At 35.7% G+C, this 26550-nt stretch overlaps 1 protein-coding gene across 2 annotated transcripts in view; it reads left to right on the top strand.

Moving 5' to 3' along the window:
• Positions 1-26550, top strand: part of LOC121421190 (kelch-like protein 17) — a 36367-nt gene that overhangs the window by 1655 nt on the left and 8162 nt on the right. Inside the window, exons 1-5 of one of the 2 annotated variants that reach the window (XM_041615861.1) lie at positions 22948-23047; positions 23142-23444; positions 24364-24709; positions 25124-25632; positions 25864-26095. In XM_041615861.1, coding sequence (XP_041471795.1) covers positions 23391-23444; positions 24364-24709; positions 25124-25632; positions 25864-26095 — 1141 coding nt within the window. In that variant the 5' untranslated portion in view covers positions 22948-23047; positions 23142-23390. Of the gene's footprint in view, positions 1-22947; positions 23048-23141; positions 23445-24363; positions 24710-25123; positions 25633-25863; positions 26096-26550 lie in introns of those variants that run through there. The other variant, XM_041615855.1, reaches the window with a different exon arrangement.

Raw genomic sequence — 26550 nt, forward strand, 5'->3', positions numbered from 1 at the left:
CATATCAGTTTTTATGTAGGCCTACATATAGGTCTACATCAGTAGGCTACAAGCCATTTTCATGTTCTGAAACTATTTTTAACTTAAGTCAAATGTAAAATGGATTAAAAATTATCGTTCCTCTTGAAGTTGAATCACTCAATTATGAAATGAGGGACAAATTGAAACAGTTTAAATACTTATATATTTCATGCTATTTTACTGATAAGTTTTATTGTTCTAAGTATAGTATTGTAGTATTGAAGAAGACATGATGCTTGATAACTTGTGGCAACAAATGTAGAGGGCTTATTTTCTGAGATTGGCAGATCGATGAATTACAATACAATGTATATATTTTTTACCAGAATATAAAAGAGCTAACTTTAGAATGTAGCTAATACTTAAATGACAAGTCCGCCCTCACAAAAAGTTAGGACAGAAATCCAACAAGCATAACAATGAAAATTTCATAAAAATGGGATGTTAAATAAGAAAGTTTTGATGTTTAATTCACAAAACACTGTACATGTATATGCACATCCTGGTCAAAATGCAAATAAGGGACTTTGGATGAAGTCATCCACTCACTACATCTTTTTTTATAAATATGAAATTATATTTTAATTTTTTCCTCAATGTCATATGAAACAGATTTATCCCTCCCTGAACATCCCAAATTACCATTATTTTAACATTTTGTGGTTTGGTCAAGTTGGTCATTATTGTCAAATCTGTAAAAAATGAAATGTTGTATAAATATAATTCAAACAATAAAATCAAAGGAAATGGTGAGTGAGGGACATTAGTTGTTTATAACTGTTTTGTGACAAAAAAGGAAAACAAAAATTTCATAATATTCTGTCTTATTTCGCATCTGATTTTGATGAAGTTTTCAGCATTATGCTTGATTTTTTTTCCTGTTGATTCAAATCAACATTTTCCTGAGGTGAACTTACAATATTTATACCATGCTCAGTGAGGAAGAAAACTGGTATGAATTCATATTTTGGGCAAGTAAGAGTGTCAGACTGAAATGCAATTTCACTGATGCTTCAGCTGAGTGATTTTTTTTTGTCTGAAGATTGGCAACTTTAATAGAGCAATTTTTCTCACTATCCATGGCTAAAAAGTTGCAAGTCTGATTAACCATAATGATGAGCTTTTGTTCACTGTAAACCAAAAGTAGGGGGAAAAAGTCCAGTACATCTGTGTTATATTTCACCTTTTTCAGCTTGAAATGTATTACATGATGGCAGTGGTACAACACATACATTAGTGACAAATTAATGAAAAAGATTAGTGTTGTTCTTTATTAAATGAATTTTCGGACTCCTATATCAAAATTATGGAATATATTTATTTACCTTTGAATATTAGCCTTCTCCGTTTGGACTACTCCCTTATTGTGTGGTACATGCTTAAAGGTGGTGTCACACCTTGGCGTTTTAGACAGCGTATGCCCGACGTATCAAAATTTCTCTAAAACGTTGGCATACGCTGAACTTTGATATTTTTTTTTCAACTCTGGGCGTATACTTAGCGTATTCATAACGAGTTGGACATATACACAACGTATTAGTAACTTATATCGAACGCTTCGTTAACTTATAAGTAACGTATTCCAACGAATGCTTAGCGTTTTGCTGGCGTACACAACTTATGCCCTACGATAGCCTAACTTACGCATAGCGCGCGGCAGCATATCGCTGACGAACACGTGTCGTAGCCTATAAAAAGTCTGCCGCTCGCCGCTGTCACACCTAGGCGTTTTAGACAGCGTATGCCCGACGTAGGAGGAATTTGGCGAATACGCTGGCGTACGTCGAATACGTTACGAGTAAGTTTTGCATACGTTAAGAGTACGCTAAAACACGCTGGTATACGTCGTCATACGGCGAGGTCGTCGAAAAATTTTGTGCAAGCACAAAATTTTTCGACGTATGCCAGCGTATGGCTCATACGTCCCGCACACGCGGGCCATAAGTTGTAGGCAAGTTACGCGATCATTGATACACGTTGACACACGTTACTCGTAAGTTACTCATAAGTCGATGTACGTCGAGATAATGTCCAGCGTACCCTAAAACTTACTTCTAACCTATGGGTAACGTGCTTTGAACGTATGTGTAACTTAACTCCAACGTATATTGACGTATGAAGACGTGCTCCGGACGACCACAAAACTTACTGAACGTGTTTATAACTTACAGCTACCGTATAATGACGTATTGACAACGTTTATAGGAATTGGTATATAAAGGTGGGGTTCACAGGAGTTTTCTTCGGCATGGCGGTGGTGTATTGTGCGGTTATGATTTGAATAGTCGAGCGGCAGCCTTTTTATAGGCTACGACACGTGTTCGTCAGCGATACGCTGCAGCGCGCTATGCGTAAGTTAGGCTATCGTAGGGCATAAGTTGTGTACGCCAGCAATACGCTAAGCATTCGTTGGAATACGTTACTTATAAGTTAACGAAGCGTTCGATATAAGTTACTAATACGTTATGTATACGTCCAACTCGTTATGAATACGCTAAGTATACGCCCAGAGTTGAAAAAAAATCAAAGTTCAGCGTATGCCGACGTTTTAAAGAAATTTTGATACGTCGGGCATACGCTGTCTAAAACGCCAAGGTGTGACAGCGCCATAACCGCACGATACATCACCTATCAATACCACCGCCATGCCGAAGAAAACTCCTGTGAACCCCACCTTTATATACCAATTCCTATAAACGTTGTCAATACGCATTTATACGGTAGCTGTAAGTTATAAACACGTTCAGTAAGTTTTGTGGTCGTCCGGAGCACGTCTTCATACGTCAATATACGTTGGAGTTAAGTTACACATACGTTCAAAGCACGTTACTCATAGGTTAGAAGTTTTAGGGTACGCTGGACATTATCTCGACGTACATCGACTTATGAGTAACTTACGAGTAACGTGTGTCAACGTGTATCAACGATCGCGTAACTTGCCTACAACTTATGGCCCGCGTATGCGGGACGTATGAGCCATACGCCGGCATACGTCGAAAAATTTTGAGCTTGCACAAAATTTTTCGACGACCTCGCCGTATGACGACGTATACCAGCGTGTTTTAGCGTACTCTTAACGTATGCAAAACTTACCCGTAACGTATTCGACGTACGCCAGCGTATTCGCCAAATTCCTCATACGTCGGGCATACGCTGTCTAAAACGCCAAGGTGTGACAGCGCCTTAAGTGTTTTACATTTTCACATGACCATCGGTTGATGACTAACATTAAATGTAGGAGGCGCGATAGCTCAGTCGGTAGAGCGGGGGATTCGTATTCTTGTGACCCAGGTTTGATTCCCACTTGGTGCGCTAGTGCCCTTTGGTAAGGCCATTTCGGAGAGGACCTGAAGCCGTCGGTCCTCTGGTTGCTTGCTTATAAGCATTCATGCTTTCTTAGCAGTCCGGTAAAAAATCACCAATCACATGCTTTGAGATACATATATCCAAAGGGGTGATAAATTTGAACATTTTGCAATTCATGCTGAGCTATGAATCAAATCATTGGAAATGTATTCAGAGACCTGTGTTAAGGCCTGTATAAAGCCTAAAGTTGTAAAGAGTTTGTGAATTATACTCAATTTTAACATTCCAACTATACAAAGTGGTAGGGGCCATCAGTTGTTTTTTCTGCCGCTTGAATTCAAATTTGGCTTTTTCAGCCATTAGAACTTTGAATTTGGCAACAAATGTAGCATCCTCTATTGTTAGTCTTATCATAATTTAAAAATGGACATGAATTTGAGCACTTACTGTAAATGTACTACACATTAAGTAATTGGCTGTTAGCAAGCTTCAGACAAAGACTGACTATATCCTGATTAAAAAAAAATTATTTTGTATTATATTTTAAGCGGCGTCTGATCAGAAAAACATGTAAAATAAGTAGGGCATACACATTCAAATTGTGTATGATCAGAAAAACATGTAAAATAAGTAGGGCATACACATTCAAATTGTCTTGTACTGTAAGCTTTTTTTTGTTTTAATATTCACTTCACATGTAAACTGTCCCAAAAACTCAGATTAAACAGTGTTGTCATTAAATTGTCTTGTACTGTAAGCTTTTTTTTGTTTTAATATTCACTTCACATGTAAACTGTCCCAAAAACTCAGATTAAACAGTCTGATCAGTCTGATCAGAAAAACATGTAAAATAAGTAGGGCATACACATTCAAATTGTCTTGTACTGTAAGCTTTTTTTTGTTTTAATATTCACTTCACATGTAAACTGTCCCAAAAACTCAGATTAAACAGTGTTGTCATTCAAATTGTCTTGTACTGTAAGCTTTTTTTTGTTTTAATATTCACTTCACATGTAAACTGTCCCAAAAACTCAGATTAAACAGTGTTGTCATTAAAGGTCGAGTCCATCCCAGAAAAATGTTGAATTTAATAAATATAGAAAAATCAAAGTAGCATAATGCTTAAAATCTCATCAAAATTGGATGAAAAATAAGAAAGTTTCATGACATTTCAAATTTCGCTTATTTTGCACAGAACAGTGATATGTACAAATCATGATAAGCAAATGAGAGAATCAATGATTTCCCTCGATCACCATTTCTTTTATTTTGTATTTGTTGAATTATACAATTTTTTTTTTTTGTTTTTTGTTTTTTTTTACAGATTTGACAATAGAGACCAGCTCATTTTAACCATAATAATTCCACACATTCAGGGAGGATGAAATCTTTGTTTCTCTTGACAATGAGGAGAAAATAAAATTATTTTATATTCATACAAAATAAATAGTGAGTGGATGACATTGTTAGTCTTCTCATTTGCATACTGACCAAGATGTGTTTTCTTTGTTTAAGCAAAACTTTGAAATGTCAAAGCTTATTTTATATCTGATTTTGATGAAATTGTCAGCATTGTGCCTGTAGGATTTTTCTCTTTTTATTCAAAGCAACTATTTGTTGGGGTGGACTACATGTAGTCCTTTAATGTTCATAGTGAATACATTTTCTATACAATGTATGTGTACAGATCTGAATTTGACCTTCATATTTTTTTGTTAAATGAAATTTGATTAGAAATGGGTTGGGATGCAGGTGTGAGATTATGAGTCATTTTATTCATGATTAGCAATGCATACAGTCTGGTGACTCACATACTGTACCACTCAACATGAGTATTAATTCAACAATGAGGTGATAGACACTCAGGCTACGGCAGGCATCGGTGGTCATTTCAGACTGGATTGGCACTTTCCCGGGGAAATTTTATATGTATATCCTGCCCAGTTAGGAAATATTGGGAATTACTTTTGAAATATGTCAACAGGGAGTATGCTCGAAAAATACCTAGAAAATGGCTGAAAATATTCAAGAAGTAAATTTGAGGTATCTCCCTGCATCTTCATTTTTCTCAAAAATTATGTTAAAATACTATTTTTACCACCAGTATTTCCAACTTAGTTAGGCCAACCCTGATTTTAGGGCTTTAACTCTTTGCAGGCTGAGTTACATGTAATTTTTGGGGAATAATAATGACAATTGTCTCCATGTTGTTTTCTTTAATTCAAGATTTCCATATTGCACCATTGATACTTATTACTATATACTGTAGATGTTAATATCCCAAAACTATTGCCTTAACTTATCAGCTTATCCAATTTGAAGGTAGGGGAGAAAACTAATTATTACAATCGTAGAATTTAATTGTACAAATGTGCAAGATTGCAACATCAGTGCACAAAGGGTAAGTAGTTATTATTGGATATCTGATTGATTCCTATGCTGGAGTTGCTGAATTTGACAAGAAATTTGATCTAAGGAAGTTGATGGGAAAGCAAAGGAGTTTTGGTCACATGTAAAGAGGAAGACAAAAAAAAATATGTCAATGACTTAATACATGTAGGATGAAAAGAAGGAGAAGAATAGGAAGGAGAAGAAGAGGAAAGAGCAGAAGGAAGGGAAAGAGGGAGAATAAAAAGAGGAAGTGAAGAGGAGGAAAAGAAGAAGAGACAGGAAGAGATGAAGAGGAAGGATAAGGAATGAGAGAAGGAGGGATAGGGTATGATTAGGAGAATTAGGAGGAAAGTGAATATTAACAAAGAATAGTTTGAAAGAGAAATCTTTTTTGCTTTTAGGATTCTTTATCTAACAACACTGCTAGATCCTAATCCTAAAAACACCAGCTACCTGCACATATTTAGAAATTGATCACTTTATTTAGCGATTATAAAATGCCTTCACTTTTAAGAAATAAAATGGATTCTAAAAGAACTGTGTACATGTATCAGCTACTTAATTGATTAATTAAAATCACAAAGTTTTATGTTATAGGCAGGTTCTGTGGATTAACATAAAATATTGTCTGGAAATCTCCAAACCTTTTACACTTGGTAGTTGGTACAGAAGTTTGATTTGTAAAGGTACTGGTATAATTGCATTATCCCCCACTAGTTTACCATCGATTCTAAAAGAACTGTGTACATGTATCAGCTACTTAATTGATTAATTAAAATCACAAAGTTTTATGTTATAGGCAGGTTCTGTGGATTAACATAAAACATTGTCTGAAAATCTCCAAACCTTTTACACTTGGTAGTTGGTACAGAAGTTTGATTTGTAAAGGTACTGGTATAATTGCATTATCCCCCACTAGTTTACCATCGATTCTAAAAGAACTGTGTACATGTATCAGCTACTTAATTGATTAATTAAAATCACAAAGTTTTATGTTACAGGCACGTTCTGTTGATTAACATAAAATATTGTCTGAAAATCTCCAAACCTTTTACACTTGGTAGTTGGTACAGAAGTTTGATTTGTATAAAGGTACAGGTATAATTGCATTATCCCCCATTAGTTTACCATCTACCTTAGATAAATATGACAAAAAATCCAAAATGCTTGTCTTGCAAATTTCAGCTGTAAATTCTAGAAGAAAAAAGAAGAGGGAAAAGAAGAGGAGGAAAGAAAAGAAAAGGAAGAAGTTCAAGAAGAAGAAAGAGGAGGAGATGATGAGAATACAATGAATATGAGATGATGGTGATGATGAAAATGATGATGCTTTTGAAGAAAAAGAAGAAAAGGAAGGGGGAGGAGAAAAAGAAGAAGGGGAGGAGGAAAAGGTAGAAGTAGGAAAGTACAAGAATGAGATGATGTTGATGATAATGGTGATAGTGATGATGATGATGATGATGATGAAGATGATGATGATGATTTCGAAAAAAAAGGAGAAGCAAAGGATGAAGGACTAGAAGAAGAAGACAAAGAAAAAGAAGGAGGAGAAGAAGATGAAAACACAACAAGAATGAGATGATGATTGTGGTGGTGATGATGATCATGATATTTTGATGATGATGATGATGATGATAATGATGATGATGATGATGATGATGGTGGTGGTGGTGGTGACGATGGTGGAGGTGATGTGATGATGATGATGATGGTGGTGGTGATGATAATGACGATGATGGAGGTGATGTGATGATGATGATGAAAAGGAAAAGAATGATGAAGAAGAAGAAGGACAAGAAGAGGAAGGGAAAAAAGAAAGAGGGAGAGGAAAATGACAGCTAGGAGGATGTAGATTTGAAGAAAAGGGAGAAGAAAAATTAAGAGGCCTGGTTTATAGCTGAAAGGGGAAATATCACTCTGCAGATGGGAACTGCCATTGTGCATTAATCTTTAAAGGAAAAGAATATGCAACTAGTTGATCATACATGTATGACAAACAACCCTCTGGCCTGTAGATTATAGACTTGATACACTGGTGTTATGTCCCCTGTGCTGTGCACATCGTGCATGTAAGCTGCATGTATTTTGAAAGAATCAAAAGCTACGCAAGCTTCTAAAGGTCAAGGTATTTTTTAACATAACATGTTTTCTCACTACTTCACCATCTACTGTAGATTTCAATGCAGTCAGGCGTATAAGCCTTTGATGGTCAGCAAAATATTTTGAAAAATCTTCTAAGTGATTACAAAAACATTCCTGATGTGGGAGATATTCTGTGAAATAATATTCTGTATACAGAAATGATCTCTTATAATAAATCTGGAGTGTCAGATAGTTGCTCATGACGTAAAAGTTACTGATGACATAAGATGACATTACAAGTGAGAATATTTTTAAAATCCATTCTACTGTATGAAGCACTTTATCTCACTCAATGATATAAAAACATAGTAGATCTTATTGAAATATGTGAGAGAAAATGGAGGGGTGCGGTTAATGATTTGTCACCCAAGACTAAAATTGCTTCTTGATCAGTTAGTTTACATCTACCTTAGATTTCAATTCTGTTGAAATGATCATTGATGTTATATTATTATTGTAATTATTATTATTGTTATTATTATCATCATTATTATTATTGTTATCATCATTATTATTATTACGATAATTATTAAATAGTATTATTATTGTTTTTGTTCTTTATTATTATAACTTTTTTGTTGCTGCCACTGTTGTTGTTATCATCATCATCAGTATCATGCAACAAATGCAAATGAATGTTAGAAAGATGATTTTTCGGCTAATAAGAATATTTGCCCGTATTTGGTGACTGAAGTTTGTGTTGAGCATCTGGGCAATTATAGCAGGTTTCAACATGACTTGAAGCAAATGCATGCAATTGTCTAAAATTTAGTCAGAAATGAGAGGAAAAGCCAAATTATCTTGGAGTGTTTAAAGCAACAACAATGACCCACAAGTGCGTCAGATGACATTCTGTTGTAATTGAATAATTAATTGCAACAAAATAAAAAAAAATCTAACCTGAAATAGTCTTTATATGCCATGTTCTCGCATAAAGGACTCCAAGCATGCTGTCTGCTTCATTTTCTGATTGTATGGCCTTTCAAAATAATGATTTAAAGAGTAGACAAAATGACAAAACATCCCCTGATGTGACAATGAAACATTGATCATTTATTGATGAAATCACTAAAGTATTAGATTTCATTTCCTTCAAATCAAATTCACCTGAAATTATAAGTCACCTCTTCAGTTGCTGTTGTTCCTGCAACAGACACAGACATGGCTATATTGACTTTTCTTTGAGTGTATTGGGTGACCATTTTGTAACACTGCATTCTGTCTCTATTTTCATGAACTTTCCATGAGGATTTTAGGGAGACATACAAATATTTAGATGATTGATGTATTTGTTTGGAGGCTATTTCGGAGGGCTAGAAGCATGATTGATTTTGTTTTACTGTTATAATGAAGTATTGGAGTGAGAATGTTTTAAAAATTTGTGAGGTCATAGTATACTAGGAGATATTTGAGAAAGTAGTTCAATGGTTGAAATAACATTTTTTTTCAAATTTTGATTGATTTTTTACTCTTTGGGAAACTTGTTTCTGTTGAACTCCTGTAGGAACTCAGCAGCACAGTTTTTTTTTTTTGCTGATTAATGCCAAGCTGGTACAACTGATTTTTACATAGGAAACATTTTACATCTTAATTAGTAATAGTTGCTGACCATGTAGACAACAGGAATGACCTTCATTGCCTTTTTTTTGGGGGGGGGGGGTTAAAGTGGAGATAATGGGTGAGCGGGGATTTAAAGTAAAAACCTTCAGGATCATGAGTCCTCTGCTCTTACCACTAAACCAGACAAACCCAAAATATCACACAGTAAAAAAAAAATGGTCAGAATGCTTTAAATGTATTTGAAGAGATGGCTCTTATTGCATTTAAAACAGTAGGGTGCATACTGTCTTCTTTCTGGGAAAAGAAGTGGAGAGAGCAGCAGGAATGATGTTAAAGTGGTCATGATTGAGTACTCTCACCATGAACACTTTTGTGGGGGCGTACATATATCTCACTGATCATGATGACGTTTCATTGCTTCCGAAGCACTATTTTCATTTTTTGTCTTGTGATTGTACTACTGTTGGTGTATAACTATTAGTGTATGGGGTATATTGCTACATGTGCTCATCTAACATAGTGTTGGTCGATATTTGATTTCAATGTTAGTTGACTGTACCCTGCAAAAATATCGCTGATAATAGTGTGAAAATTCATATGAATAGTATTTCTGTGAGAACAGGGAAGGGGGAGATGAAAATAAGACCTTCATACAAGCTTGTCCATGAAAAATAGGCATTTGGGTATCCTGGTACCAAAATTTAAACTGATGATGACGAAACTTTCTGAGTTTGTTAATAAGCAGTACAGAGCAGCATTTGTGGTCAATAAGTAGTGGTGAACATTTCAGAATTGACAATATTTTGAGCATGTCCCGTTGTAGCTATATATCAATATAAACAAAAATCATTAATTCAATATTCAGTATTTTTTCAATATCACATAATTTTGATGATATTGAAATATTAACCAGCACTACATCTGTTGTCTAACTCTAGTGCAAAATCATGAAATAGAAATTAGACCAACTGGCTGTCAGACTAAATGAGCACAAGACTAGGAAGATTTTTAGATCAAGTGTGGAGTAGATCAGACTTCTACATGTAGTTCACATAATATGGGTTTGCCTGGTAATCCAAACTGCTTGTGCATGTTATTATATTTTTTGTATGGACTGTTTCTAAATTTGGATGAAATGTGGTAATATTTAGGGCACCAGCATAATGATTAGAAGTGAAAGGTGGAATGTATGGGAATTTATATTTCACAGGATGGAACCTGAAAAGACCTTCAATATTTGGTTCAAATTAGGTGTGTTGCCTTGGCAACAAACTCAATTTGATATCCACTTCTTGAACATCTGCCTGCAGGCATACCTTACTGGTACATGGCGGGTAATGACCCAAATCTGTTTTGATTGTATACAAAATGAAAGAACTATGATTTCAGAATATATATTTTTTTCTTGCTAAAAAGAGAAGGCCTACTTAACATAAATAAGCTAATGTGGCTACAACCCATTGATTTACATGCATTTTCCTAACTTGTGTTTTTCACCACCTTCATGTAGATAACTATTCAATGTTTTCAAGTATATTCACAGGTTTGCTTTACATTCATTCCTAGAATTTGGGTCTTTACCATTTGTTTGTAGACTCCAGCCTTGAAATAAAAAGTATTTTCCTCTTTCTTTTCTCAGAGAAAAATATGAGAAAAGGTACAAGTAAAAATGCAATGCTCCTTAATGGTGCAGCTGCCTGCTTCTTAAAGAGATGGAATATGGTGAATATTTTTATAAGAGGAGACTCAAAGACGGCGATGCTAACTAGAAACTATATTTAGCTGTATCCTGAGCCCACTTAAATTGCAATTGGGCTAATTACCCCTTGTGCATGGTGCTTGTTGTCACAGCAATTCAGTTGAGGCTTTTGGGGGACCTTCCTGAATGTTGCACTTATGGCCGTATGCAGCAGGGGGGCAGTTGCCTTGCAGAAATTTTTGAAAATTAAAAACCAATATTTTTTAATGAAAAATTTTCACAATTTTCACCAGAAGTGTGCACAGAATCCATTAATTCCACTTTCAGATTATGCACAAGTTTGCAAATTTGATAAAACTTTTCCTTTCATTTCCTTTCCTCATCCTTGGTTTTTCGTTTCCTTTAAAGTAGGATTAAGTTTTATTTATAGTCACAAATTACAGAAAAATATGTAATATTCGAGGATGAAATGAATTCCAAAGATGAAAGGGGGTATTTTTCCTTTCAGAACTCAAGGAAGGCTTGTAAAAGATTGCCATTGATAACAGTAATAATAATAAAATATTTTTGGATCACTTTTGAATTTATCGGTATGTTTTTCAGTTCTACAATCCTAATGATGACACTCTAGAAATAGCTTTCCCTAGCAGAGAGATCTACATGTCTGAATAGAATTGAGCATCCACTGCAATGACAGAAAATTATGGATTGGCAAATGAAAAATTTCTGTCAGAGATGTACATGTACTTGATATTTGTACAGGAGCTCTCGGTGGAAGAGAAATTTGTCCATTAATCATAGACATTTATCACTCGGTCCCATGAATTGATAACTGCACGATGTCCAAATAATATACCCCAAAGGCTTCGGCCCTGCCCTCTGCAAAAAGAAATAATAAAGAAACTATGGTTAAAATGACAGTTGGGGTACGGGTACTTTATTTTCATGATGTCTATATTCATGTTACTCATAAAAGAGTATAGATTTAGGAATTATACTGAAATTCCCTTTTCCGTTTTCATGGTTTTTCAATACCGGTAATTCTCAAATTTTATAATGCTTTTGTATTAGGAAAATTTAGAAATTTCAGAATGTCTACCAGATCTCCTATTAGCTCATACCTCTTTCTAATTGGTAGTTTAATTTGCAGGCTCAAATGTTGCTTTCTACATATTTTTGTACAGTGTGACATGAAAAGATAAAACAAGTGACCTTCATTTCTGAGATTAAAAAAAATCGATTTCAGACTTCCATACAGTACATGTACATTACAAAAGCCTTGGGTCACGAGATATGTCTACATAATATCAAAATCTCTCTAGAATTTCTTTCTCTTTTGATGCTACCTGTACATCATTTTAATTCATTTGATTCTTGAGTGCATTGCGGTTCCTTTGACATACATTATACATGTACTTCATCTGAATGTGAACAGAGTCGTTGAGAGGTAAATTCAAAGGCAACACCTCAAAGCCAATGCCCAAGGGCTGTTGAAGGATTCATATCGTGTTTGAATATCACACTTTACTCTTTGGACAAAATGTCAACGTTTATGATTCAAGCTGCAAGGAGGAATAGTGTTTTCTGCCATTAATCGATGAAGTAGATGCCATTAAAAGGCGGCATGTACATGTACTATATAGTAAGGAAAGTATGTGATGTCAAAGCTCAACAAAGTTGGGGGGAGATGAACTTTAATGCCACTGCTATAATTGATGTTTATTTTTTTAATTCTTTTATCTATTTCTTAATTTTTTGACATTATTTTTGAAGTGCTATTTAATCAATTATTACTTTTTTGGGGAAGGGGCAGGAGGCTGAATAAGGCTACATTGGGTTATAACCAGAGAGAAGAGGCATTGCCATTAGTCTTCAAGCACAGACTCATATTTGACACTTTAAATAAAACCATGTCTAGAGTGCAGACTACACTGTAGTCTCCAAAGTCCCTCTCTGTGTAGAGCCAGCCACAGTACATATTGAATCTAGTCTTGCTGCTTCAGACTCTGTATCATGCAATATGCACTGTACAAAATTACGAAAACCAAGGGTCTGTGCGTGCAGACTACATTGCCATTTACATTTGTTTTTCTTTTTTAATATCAAATACACCAAAAACAGAAAATGTGCAAGGCGAAAAAATTGCTCGGGTTAATCCAATCAAGTGACGTTAGCCTTGCGCTGGCTGAAATTCATCATATTTGGCTACTCGAGCATCCATGATTGATACAAAATTAATCCAGTGCTTAGTTCCACATCCCATTGTTAGATAAGATCAACATTTTAAAGCCTGTCTATTAAAAGCTTTTGTAAAAGATTCTGAATTATAATCAAGTATCATATCTTACAAATGTGTCCAGTACGTGTAGCTGTTAAATCTTTTCACGTTCTCTGTGAAAATTTCAAATTTAAACTTAAATTTCATATCAGCATCATGTATGTAAGGGATAACACTGGAAATTGTGCATTTTCAGGTTTACCAAAAGCTAAAGATAAATGATAAAACTATGAAACTGATTAGGAAACCAAACATTATGGGGGAAATACATTGCAATGATATAAAAGAAAAGTCAAGGTTACTTTTTTTCAAAGAGAAGTTAGAAATGGATATGTTGTATCAATAGGCCCATTGTACAATGGTATTGATGGGATCCATTAGCATTTTATTCAGTTAGGTTTGAAGATAGTGATTTTAGGGGAAATTGATTATTGAAAGTTATAAATGTACATCAGATGATAGGCATTCTCTGTTTAAAGGGTGAAGGAAACTGGGGATGAGGAATGCGGAGGAAGAGGATGAGGGGAAGAACTCTAATGAATAGTGACACTCAGAACAGGATTGAGGAGAATAGGGTAAAGGTTGAAGGTGCATTATCGCCTGTTTTCAGGTCAACTTTGCCACCATTCAGATCCAAATCACCCAGAGTAGAACAAGATTTGATAATAAAAGACTTTATTTAAAGTATAAATGCCACTAGAAATCACCTTCTGGCAGAGTTATTTTCTGCACTTTCCAGGGCCTGACAGTTACCCGAGGCTAAGGATTTCTTGCAGTACACCAATTTTACTCCCCCAACCCTCCTCCCCCCAAGGATAAAAGATTTTTCAATGCTTTTCACAAAGTCAGGGTCAGCAAGTATGATAGTTTGATTCATAAAGGATTCAAAGCACTGCTATCATTACCCCAGCTTTAGCTGTGCTGTCCATATTGGTGCTCAATCATTCCAGGAATTTCTTTCTACCGGGTACCCATTCACCTCACCTGGGTTGAGTGCAGCACAATGTGGGTAAATTTCTTGCTGAATGAAGGAAAATACGCCATGGCTGGTATCGAACCCGCGTCCTTCAGATTGAAAGACGAGTCGCGACCAGTCGACCACAATTCCCCCAAATGATAATCTGCTCCACATAAAAGCAGACGCTCATATCAGGGGATGACTGAGGGACTTGGATGATCTGCATCAAACTTTCATAATCTCATTATACAGCAAATCAGCTCTCATGCACCATGCTACAAGGCAGTCTATGGTCCATGGATCATCACCGTGATCAAAGGTTTTATGGTGGGTGGCAGAAATTCACAGCCAGTAAATGGGAAAATTTTACAATCCATAAATTTCGTCACCCCTGGGTGTTCTTAATTTTTTGCCGTGTTCCCTGTGAACGCAAAATGGCGGTATACTGATGTAACATTACCTAGGATTGTTAATTTCAAGAGACTCAAGGTGATGATTAAGATTTCTCTCATTTTCACAGTTATTGTCTCATAGAGAATTTGCATTTGTGATTATCATATTTCTTCGATAGAATTGAGAAACAATTTCATTGGAATTGCCATTCATTCTACATGGAATATTTTGATCTTCATTTATTTCTTTTTGTATTTAAAGCAAAAGCATTCCAGCTATAATCAGAGTATCTTGGAAGAACAAAGAAGGGTGTCTGGATAAATTTCCTGATATCATACATTTGCTTTCTGCTATAAGCAAACATGTTAAGGCCTACAAATTTGATAGAAAGTATTTCAGCAATTATACATCTTAACCTGTGAAATAAATGCCGCATATAATTATTATCTCTTTACATTTCAGTATTTTTTTTTCAAATGCCATCAAATTCTTAATTGTCTAGTGCGGCATGGCTCTCCTCGCCCTTCTCTTCCGCCTATCTCTTTCCATCTCTTTTCCTACGTACATAACCATTTTCATTTAGCTATGGGGTGTAAGACGTCATTATCAACCAATTGCCTGTTATTGCCTACATTTCCTCCCTCCTCGATTGAAAATAAATTTGATTAGTCCATGATAGCTTGAGGGCTCCTAGGCCTGGAAAATAATGAAGAAGGCCTCTGGTGTTTTCTTCAGGGAAGTTTGATGGTACTCTGATTATTTCTGCGAGAAAGGTGCCCCATTGAAAGGCATATGTATTTTACAATTGTAAATTGAAAGAATTTTATTATCTAGATTCTGGTCCTCTCGTGTATTACACCTATCGATATTGTGACATCATGATTTGGAATAAATGTTCATGTATTTGCACTAGAATTGTCACAAGCAGAATGTTTGTGATTTATACAGAAATACCTCTTGACTTCTTATGTGCAAGGTTGCAACTTTCTCAATGCAAATTTTTCTGGTAAGAAGTTTTCTTTTGAGAGATTTTATATTGGAAATCCCCAGTTCAAACTAAAATTGTTCATCCATTGGAAGTCTCTCGTGGAGGACCTTTTGGATGTCTGTCTGCTTGTTTACAAACATGATTTTTATAATACATGTAGATATGTCAGACTTTCGTGATGAATCTGTTTTAATCCGTGGAAAGAGAAAGGGTATAGGGCTCTTTGGAAGAAGAAAATGAGAAAATTTAATACCAACTTAACTTTTATTCATCTTCGTTCATACTTTTATTGCAAACTTTTTTGTTGAAAAACTCAAGATTTGTTTTTTCTTCTCCATACTGTTATGCCATTTGCGTTGCTCCATTTCACAGATCTAACAGATCAGCAACCTTTAGATTGACTTGTGGAGTAAGTAGAATCATGTAGTCCCATATAGTCTTATTAGTTGAAGTGGGTTCATTTGATCAGCATCGTCTGCAGCTTTCACTTGAAGAGCACTTCTCTGAGCATACAATTACCACATTGAATCTGCTGTCCATCTTAAGAGGTTCAAATTCAGTTTAAACCTAAGCTTGTATGCCCACAACTGCACCACAGTAAGCTCATCAGGTACATAATGCCAGTATTTGTGATAATTATATAATTCGCTTGAAACATAAAATTCAAACTAAGTTTAAAGTTCAGATTCATCTTGCTTTTTTCAGTTCAATAGGTAAAAGAGTTTCACTTCTCTGATGTCCCTGAATTTGTTTCTGGATGAGCAAATTCAGGTGGATTCTGAAATCTGTAGTGTACATGTAGGTCAGAGGTCAAAAGGTTCTACATGTAGGTCATTATGGTATGCTGAAATGGTGTCCATGTGCTGGATTTAAAATATGGGACAGATTTTCATAACTTTGGGAACATTACACAACAAGACAAGTCACTTTTGTATTTTGAGTGCACATGTTAAAGATTATTATGCTCTGGTTTGTAACGGGCATCGGACATGTACCTATTTTTCGTTATTATACCAATGTAAAATCAATTAACATGATTTTATACTTTTGGAACACTATCTCTTGCAATAACCTCGCAATGTTTCAGGAATATTGTTTCTGATGACATTTTTCAGTGCTTAGTGTATTCATGTGCAGTACCTGTAGACAAATTAAGCTTTTGAAACAGTTAATTATGCAACATGTACTAGCAAACTTCTGCTTGTTTGTAATTTAACTCTGCAAATAAAGTATTTTATGAATTCATGTCTAGACTGATATTACATGATGTTATATTATAGAATATGTGCAATCAGACAATGCCGTCCATTTCACCTCGGTCCATATAATTTGTCCTGACAATAGAACCAACTCTTATTTCTGCCAGTATTATTTTTGCAGCTGGGAGTCTTTATTTCTTTCTCACCTCTGTGAAAGAGACTATTAATGGTGTTCATTGTTGAATTATATCGAACGGCCCAGTATATTTATCACAGGGTACAATTCGGCTTGTACGGTGGCATTTATAGGCCTGCCTATAAACATTTTCATAGAAAATGAATAATAATTTCATAGCGTCAACATTATATTTCATTTGTGTTCTGTTGAATTTGAAAGAACCAGAATAGGAATTTCTTTGGTTTTGACATCCATTCAAGTAATTTAGATATTGTGTTGAACATATGTCCAGAGTATTCTTATTTACAAATCGTAACTTTGCTGAAATGCGTACACTATATTATAAAATATTGTCTGCCTTTCGAAAACAGGAAGTCAGCTGAAGTGAAGAAGAATACAAAATCAATGCTCTTCATGTCTTGCAAATCAGGCGTGCCAAATTCAGGGCTATGTTATTAGATTATTAGAAAAATAGTACTGCATTCTGAAAAATGTCAGAGCCAAATAGATGAATAATTAATTCACATCAAGTACAGTATTAAACAAATTCTGGGATAGAAACTTGAGAAACATTGGTACAAAGTTCTATCTTTTCTATCTTTTCTTGTGTCTTTCTTTCTTTTCAATTATGAGATCTTCTGAAACATGGCTTAGGGGGCTCTCTTCAATCTTGGGCAGTATAAATCCTTATTGAATAATAGTAAAATGGGTCAATTCTAAATTGGTAATTAAGGCAGAGATTCTGTCTTATTTTTTATGATGCTGTGTCAGTGACTAGTCTTGGATACAGAAATGCAGATCATTTCCTTTTATTTATTTTTTGTCTCACCTGCAAAGCAGAGTGAGACTATAGCTAGGCGCCGCTTTTCTGACGGCAGCAGCGTCAACATCAAATCTTAACTGAAGTTTAGGTTTTTTAAATGACAGCATTAACTAAGGAAGTATGCATGTATGGACCTAGTTCATGAAACTTGGACATACCTGTAAGAATAATCACATATTATTGAACATACTACCTGAGTTTCAGGTCACATGACCAAGGTCAAAGGTCATCTAGGGTCAACAAACTTACATGTAGATAATGTTTGGGGAATCAACATCAAAATCTTAACCTACAAAAAAGTTTTTGAAATGTCAATATAACTTTGAAAGTATATGGACCTACCTAGTTCATGAAACTTGGCCAAAAAGGTAATCAAGTATCACTGTTCACAGCTTGTGCCAGTTACAGGTCACATGACCAAAGTCAAAGGTCCTTTAATGTCAATGCATGAACTTTGGCTATGTTGTAGGTAATTATTAAATTGCTGTCATAACTTTCAAAGATTATGGATATAGTTTATGAATTGTGGACATAGGGGTAATCAAGTATCACTGACAAGTCTTAGGTCACACGGTCAAGGTCAAATGTCATTTAGGGTCAATGAATGTACATGTAGTATTGTATCATTATATGAATGTTGTTTTTGTGAATAATTATTTTATAGTACTTAGTTTTCAAAGTCTGCACTGCTGCTGCTATATTGAATCGCGTAATGCAGGTGAGACTGCCAGAGGCGCTCCACGTGTTTGAATGCTTTTTCTGCATTTAAAGTGAAAATTCAATCCATTGATACTGTATGAATACATTATTTTAAAATTCGAGGTTTAAAAGGGAATATGGCTTGATAAGCTCCATGCATACTGGACTACATGTATTTAAAAAGGCAGTCTTATGAGGAGAACAAAGATCAACAAAGATGATTAGTAATGGATGGCATCATGACTGAATTGTCAAAAAATGTCAACTGACTCACAAAATTTTGTTAAGTTGTAAATTCCTTACTTGAACATTTCATAAACACTCCCTTAGATCCTTTGTTACTGAAAGTACTACCGCCATCTGTCTACAGGAGGGATATATATATTCCATAGATAATATTTCATTTCAATTCTAGACTTAATTTCAGAAACTCATCAACATACGCCATAGTATACATCAAGACAAATATAACACTAGAATAAATAGATTTATAATTTAGTGTGAAGAGTCAAAACAATGATATAAAATGGCTGAGCATCATATGAAAAAATACAATGAAAATATTTACATAAAATGGCAAGATGAGTAACATGTCTTAACCAAAGACAAAGCTATAACTGTCCTTTGATTTTCTTCTTAAGTACCCCTACAGGTACATTTTCATTATATTTTTTCTCATTGGAACAATAAAGGGAAAGAACAGCCAATTTTAATAATAATAATAATAATTAGACCATTTATATAGCGCAGTCACTATATAAATATACTCTACTGCGCTGTAGTGTGACAGAGCTCCCAACAATGCTACTGCTCAAACAAATTAAACTATTATGCATATAATACAATTAACCAAAAACTTCTGAAAAAAGATGGGTCTTCAATAAATGTTTGAAGATGGTAACAGTTGGTGCTTTTCGTATTTCCAGGGGTAATTTGTTCCAAAGCTTTGGAGCAGCACAACTGAAAGCACGATCCCCAAGAGTTACTTTTGTTCTCAAGTGAGGTAGCTTTAGAAGCAGCTTATCCTGTGTACTTCGTAAGTTATGTGCATATGAATGTGACCTAAATGATATTAATTCAGACAAGTAATTCGGAGCTTGACCATTCAGTGCTTTGTAAACAAGCAAAAGTATCTTAAATGCAATTCTCTGCCTTATTAGCAACCAATGTAATTGAATCAGAACAGGTGTAATATGGGAAAACTTTGAGGAACCAAATACAAGTCTTGCACATGCATTCTGAACATGCTGCAGCTTGTTGATTTGCGAGTCTGGTAAACCAAACAATAATCCATTACAATAATCAAGCCTACTGCTAATAAATGCATGGATAAGGGTTTCTGCGCTTTTCTGGTCCAAGTATCTACGAATATGGCGTAAGTTGTATAACATATAAAAAGATGATCTACTAATGTTGGATATGTGTTTCTCCATGTTTAAGCGAGAATCAAGCCATACACCCAGATTTTTCACTACGTTTGATGGTTTAACTTCTGAGTCTCCAACTGTTATGTTGCTAACACTCAGTTTTGCTACTTGCCTGCCTGTCCCGACTATGAGAAACTCTGTTTTTCCATCATTAAGCATTAGCTTATGTTGGGACATCCAAAAACGAATATAACTTATACATGATTCCAAGTTTGAAATATTGTCATTATGGTTTTCCTTATCAGGGCTGAAAGAAATGTATAACTGTGTATCGTCAGCATAGCAATGACAAGAGACATTAGGGAAGTGCCTTTGAATGATAGTAATCAAGTTACTTGTATAAAGAGTAAAAAGAAGGGGGCCGAGGCGTGACCCTTGAGGCACTCCGTATGGAACATCAAAATTCTGAGATATAACATCATCTACTATTATTTTTTGTTGTCTGTTAGAAAGGTAAGATTCAATCCATGTGAGGACACAGTCGCTCAAACCAAAAGATGTATGTAGTATGTTCAACAATATCCTATGATCAATAGTGTCGAAAGCAGCACTCAGATCCAACAATACCAAAAGTGTTACCTTTTGATTGTCCATTGCCAATAGAAGATCATTTTTTATTTTGACTAAGGCTGTTTCGGTACTATGAAACTGTCTGTATGCTGACTGCATACATGGAAACACCAATTTTATGTAAAATCTGCGTACTGTAATGTATTCATTGGCCTACTTGTATTTTTTTTTGCCTCAGTGACTTGAGAAACATATAGTGAAATCAAAAAGACGTTGATTGATATGGTATGCAGTCAACATGAAGGGGGAAACCTCACAAATGTCAGCTTTGGAAGTAATTCATGTATGTAAAGTAAGCCGTGCGGAAAGTGCCTTTACTTCTCTCATGTGCAGTTCAATGACATGGGTACTAATCCCACCGCTGCCACAGGTAAATTTTCCAGATTGTGAAAGAAAGAGAACATTTTTCTCATGTTTAGATACTGAGTAGTGAATTTAGATATATGTTAAGATAGCTGGCTCAGAAAAATTGAGTTGTACCAATCCCACCTCTCAGTGCTAAAATATTCTGAAGTAAAGTGTGGAAATCCGCATCTTATAAAGAATTTAATGATGATTATAAAGCGTGCATCATGTATTATTGTTGTGAAATCTTTGTAATCAACAGACATGTTTTTTACATTCTAAAATTGTCTTTTCTGCATCAAATCTTTTGTAGTCTACATTCTACAATCAATGGAATAAAGAGTTTTTTGTCCACTGCTCATATATACATGTACACTGCATGTGTACATAAATTATTCTATTATAGCATATCATGATATATCAGAGTACATACCTTGAAAGGTGTTGAGGTGCTTTTATATCTATTTTGCCACAGCAATAATGGAAGATGTTGGTCTTTAGTATTTCGTTCAGACAATGGGAGTAAACCTTGTTCAGTTCAAATCAAAGTACACAATAAATATTTCCAGTACTGTATATATATGTATATATATATATATATACATGTATATAGTCATGTATATATATATATACTATGTATATATATATATATAAATACGATGTAGTCCCTTAAGATGAATCCTTTCTTTAAAATTTTGGGGCATTTTATTCATGAACACATTTCTTTGATTTAATTAATTGAGCAGATTAGGCCTGTAATTAACATTACAATGTACATGTATATAGTGGCATAATGGACATAAACTCATATGAGAAGTATGCATGTGTAGTTTATTTGTGATGCTTACACAGTATGACGATGTCACATGTGTTTGGAACAAAGTTATAATTAGCAACATATACAGCAAACATGTATCCAGTCTGCGTCCATACACAGGATTTTCAGTCACGATGTGTCGAAGCCATACACTTTGGATTGTAGAGAACGGCAAAATTTGATTTTCGATCTACAGTGTACAGCGTGTGGAAGAATAGTTCATGGACAGATTGAGATCTAGCATGACAAGAATCATGGTTTTAGACCTCACTCCCAAGGGATAACAAACGTGATTAAATCTTCAGATTTTGATTAAAAATTCTCTGTATTGACGTATTCTAGATGGGAAGAAACATGCTGTTCCCGATTGTGTGTCGTATATTGAGATTGCCTCTTTGTTTGATGGACATGTAGTCTTTGATAGCAAGATACGTCAGCAGTTGGTATCCTATCTAAAAGAAAATTTTGGCTTGATTTCTAAATTTCAGTGCTGCATAATTAAGGCATCTACATGTACAGTCCAATGCTTGCATAGTTATGTAGAGTTGTGTCGATTTGTGCTTTGAGTGTTATGTATTTAGATATCTTTTAATATTTCTTTTCATGAAAAAAAATCCATTAAACTGCCTTGGGCAGACAATGATGCATGATGTCATATAGTGTAGATTTTAGTATAAAACACGTTTTCCTTTAGACCTTTATAGCCATAGTTCATAGGATGATCACCAAGTGGCAATCGCATGCTTTCATAGGAGTAGGGTGTGCAGAAAACCATTAAGAGATCTAAGAAGCCAGACAATGACCATTCTCTCAAAAGCCAAAGCAAACAGAAAATAGACACCCAAGGAAAACAAACACTAATATACATGTATATAGTATAATGAAAACACACCATACTTTGATTGCTTTGGGGCTCATCGGGTAATTTGAATTGAAATTTTCAGTGTTTTCATTATACTTTATTTTTTAAAAGTTTGATTTTGTTTTCCTTGTGTATTTATTTTCTGTTTTCTTTGGCTTTTGAGTGAATGGTCATTGTCTGACCTCTTAATGGTTTTCTGCACACCCTAATCCTATGAAAGCAAGCACCATGCAATTGCCGCTTGGTGATCATCCTATGGACTGTGAAATTACTTCAGCAAATGTCCTTCCCATCTACTCAATGTGGCTATGTCTCTTCGTGTGATTGAAACTTATTATTCTGTCCGGCTTTACAATACGAGGGAAGTAAGGAGAAGTGCAGAAAATCAGCTTAAGTGAGAATGAGCAAATAACAAGCAAAATTCTTTCAATTGGTTTCCTGTGTGATAATAAGAATAAGTGTTAATTTCTTTCTCTCCACATCTGCAGGATTGAACAGTTCAAGTCACTGCACCAGTTCACCCAATGTGACATGTTGCTTTGGCATCTCATGGCCAGACCGACCACACCCTAGCCCCCCTTCCACCCTTACTCTTCACCACCAAGCATCCTGCTCTGATGTGGGGAGATCAATCTGTGACAAGTGCCTGTATCGTCTATGAGCTCAGAGACAAAGCAGCTGCTGACTTTGTGGAAGCGTAAGACTTTTAGTTGGGACTGTATAGTCTGGCTGCCATCATGATTCACTCAAGGACATATACCATCACGGTGCACATCAACAGTGCCTTTCAAGTAAGTCAAGATTTCCTGGAGATCAAGTTGAAAAAAGCCATATTCAGACCAACTTGAAGTTAGAGAATATGCCAGGTATCCTCTAATCAAGAAATTTACCCTGATCAACCCAAGTCAGAAAATATTAAGTACCTTTTCCAATGTGAAAGTAAAATACTTGTATTAAAAAAGAATAAATGAATAGCATGTACTTGTCAATATTGCAAGAACATTTCGAGGTTGCAGGTATCCTCACAGTGTGAAAAGCAAGTTATGGGAACTTTCTCAACCCAGCGAATAGTGCTTTTTGGACCCACATTGTGGGTTGCGGAGCTAGCGATTTTGTATTGCATATCTCGCCTGCTAATCAGACCATGCTGCAATAGTGTCTGCTTGGAGTCGGTATGAATGCAAAGAATGATTATGGGGTATTATGTGTCCTTAAAAAGTTCTTGTAAATTTTTACAAGTTTTCTGGTGATCATGATGTTGTTCCAAAAATGACTAAAGGTTATGGCTTCCCTCAAGCCTTTTGATTTATTTAAGTACGTTGACAGTTATTTCTTTATTATGAAAAACTGATTAATATTATATACGTCAAATATATGCTGGTCTTTCTATAGAACCATTAGTGCATGAAGTCATTGAATAAATAACAGAAAATTCTCTCAAGCCCTTTGACTTTATATTAAAGTACATTGACAAATGTTTATTTATTATGAAAAAAAACCGATGAGTAATACATCAAATATACGTGTATGCTTGTCTTTCTAAGGAACCATTAGTGCATGAAGTCATTTAAAAAAAAGAAAATTCCCCATTCCTCCCTGAATTTTTTGCAATGTTTATTTCGTTTTGGAGGCTGCATGAATTTTGATTTTGAGTAGTGGCTAAAGTAAATAATAACTGACATAATTTTCCTTCTGTTATCTGATATCCAGGTTATGAATGACCTCCGGCGTAAACATGAACTTTGTGATATCGTTCTTTGTGTGGAGGACCAGGAATTCCATGCCCACCGGATCGTTCTTGCGGGCTGCTCCCCATACCTTCGAGCCATGTTCACCAACGGCATGCTGGAGTCAGCAAAAAGTCATGTGGATATACGCGGCATTGATCCTGTTGCCATGGAAATCATCTTGAACTTTATCTACACGGGTACAATTGAGATTGATGTAGAGAACGTTCAGATTGTGCTCGCAGGGGCCAGCATGTTGAACATGGGTAGTCTTCGTAATGTGTGTAGTACATTCTTACAGTCACAACTTGATGCCAGTAACTGCCTTGGTAAGTCAAAAATTATTTTCTGTTATGGTAAGGGTCCAAAAGCTAAGTGGGCACTGTAGCTACACCCCTCTCATTGCACATCAATTTCAATGGCAAATGAAATCGTTCCTGTTCAAATTTTCCATACATGTAGAGGCTGCAATAAATCACAACAATCATAGAAAAACTGTGAATGTTTGCAGTTTTTCTCTTGAATTCCATATTTTTCTACATCAATTTAAAGAGATCTAATAAATAAGTGCCCAGAAAATGCTTTTTCTTTTTATATGGGAAATTGAATATGCAGCATTAGTACACCTTCAAAATAAGTAATTATTATATTTTCAAATGTTTACAATTACCATTTTCGATTAATTTTTAGAAGGCCATGAAATCTCTAGAAATGATTTTATGTTTATTTCTTTGCTATCGTAGGAATTCACTCTTTCGCTGACATGTATTCTTGTCGAGACCTTGAGAATGCCTCCCGTCGGTTCATCTACCAGCACTTCCAGGAAGTTGTCGGGACTGAAGAATTCTTCCTCATGCCAGAACAGGATGTCGTCGACCTCCTAAAGAGCGACCAGCTCCAGGTAGACGGAGAGGAGGAAGTCTACGAGGCTGCCATTTCTTGGCTGAACTATGACCTCCGTAACCGCAGCCATTGCTGCTGCAGCGTGTTGGAGAATGTCCGCTTTGCGCTTCTAGGGAAGGACTACCTCTTGGAGAACGTCTACAGGTCTGAACTGATCAATCGTTGTACTAAGTGCCAGGATCAGGTGGCTAATGCCTTGAGGATTAGGAATGACAACCAGGCATTAGCATTGATTGGTAGCAGGTCTCAACCGCAAAGTATCTATGTTGTTGGAGGAAGGAACGACCTGGATTGTCAGCTGAGTAGCTGTGAGAGATATGATGCAGTTCATAATAGATGGATACCACAGGTAAGGATAGTTGTTGGGCTCAGACGATCTTTCCCTTTCCAAATAAAAAAAAAGTATTGTGAAACGGAATATGACTTGGTTTAACATTGTATTATTTCATCAAATGCACCATCGCTGTTCATTGTATTTAATGTTGCCTGTTGAATATGGCTATGAAACCAACCATCCAATTTTAAAACTCTCGATGCAATTGTTTAACATCTGTCTTTCACTTTCTAACTCCTCTACCAGGAGAGCATGGAAATCTCCAGAACAGCAGTAGGTGTGGCTACCCTGGATGGCCACCTCTACACCATCGGTGGTGAGTGTGCCTTCAATGGTTCCCATGACGATGACACCATGTACCTCGGTCAAGTAGAATGTTACAATCCTTTGTTGAAACGTTGGAACCCTGGTGCCTGTCTAGGTGTGCCAAGGTCCTTTGTCGCAGTATCCAGCCTTGGTGGTCTTCTGTATGCACTGGGTGAGTAGTCATGTGTGGTAAGGAGTCTTAATCCCAGCGCACACAATGCGACGCAATTGCACTAAGATGCGATTGCACCAAAATCGTAGTGTGCGCCAACCTGCAACACACTGCAATCTGATTTGTTGCCGAAGAATAGCAGACAGAATCTCAGATTTTTTTCATGTCAAATTTTCAGAGATTCTCCTGCAATTTTGATGTCAGCCAATCAGATGAGTCCTAGACGATCATGTCACAACCAATTTCCTGTGCTGCTGCAGTGCAGTTGACATATGGGTAAAGGACGAGGTGCCATGGAGATCCAGTATTATGCTGAGTTGTTACAATGTGTGTGCCGACTTGTGATGAGATTGCACTGAGATGCGATAGGCCACTAGTTGTAATCAGATAGTGCATGGTGTGTGCATCAATTTCAATGGCAAAATGTGCTCTTTATGTATGGAGCTTTGACTGCA

The sequence above is a fragment of the Lytechinus variegatus genome, chromosome 1 (genome assembly GCF_018143015.1).
Source record: "Lytechinus variegatus isolate NC3 chromosome 1, Lvar_3.0, whole genome shotgun sequence".
Lineage (NCBI taxonomy): Eukaryota > Metazoa > Echinodermata > Echinoidea > Temnopleuroida > Toxopneustidae > Lytechinus > Lytechinus variegatus.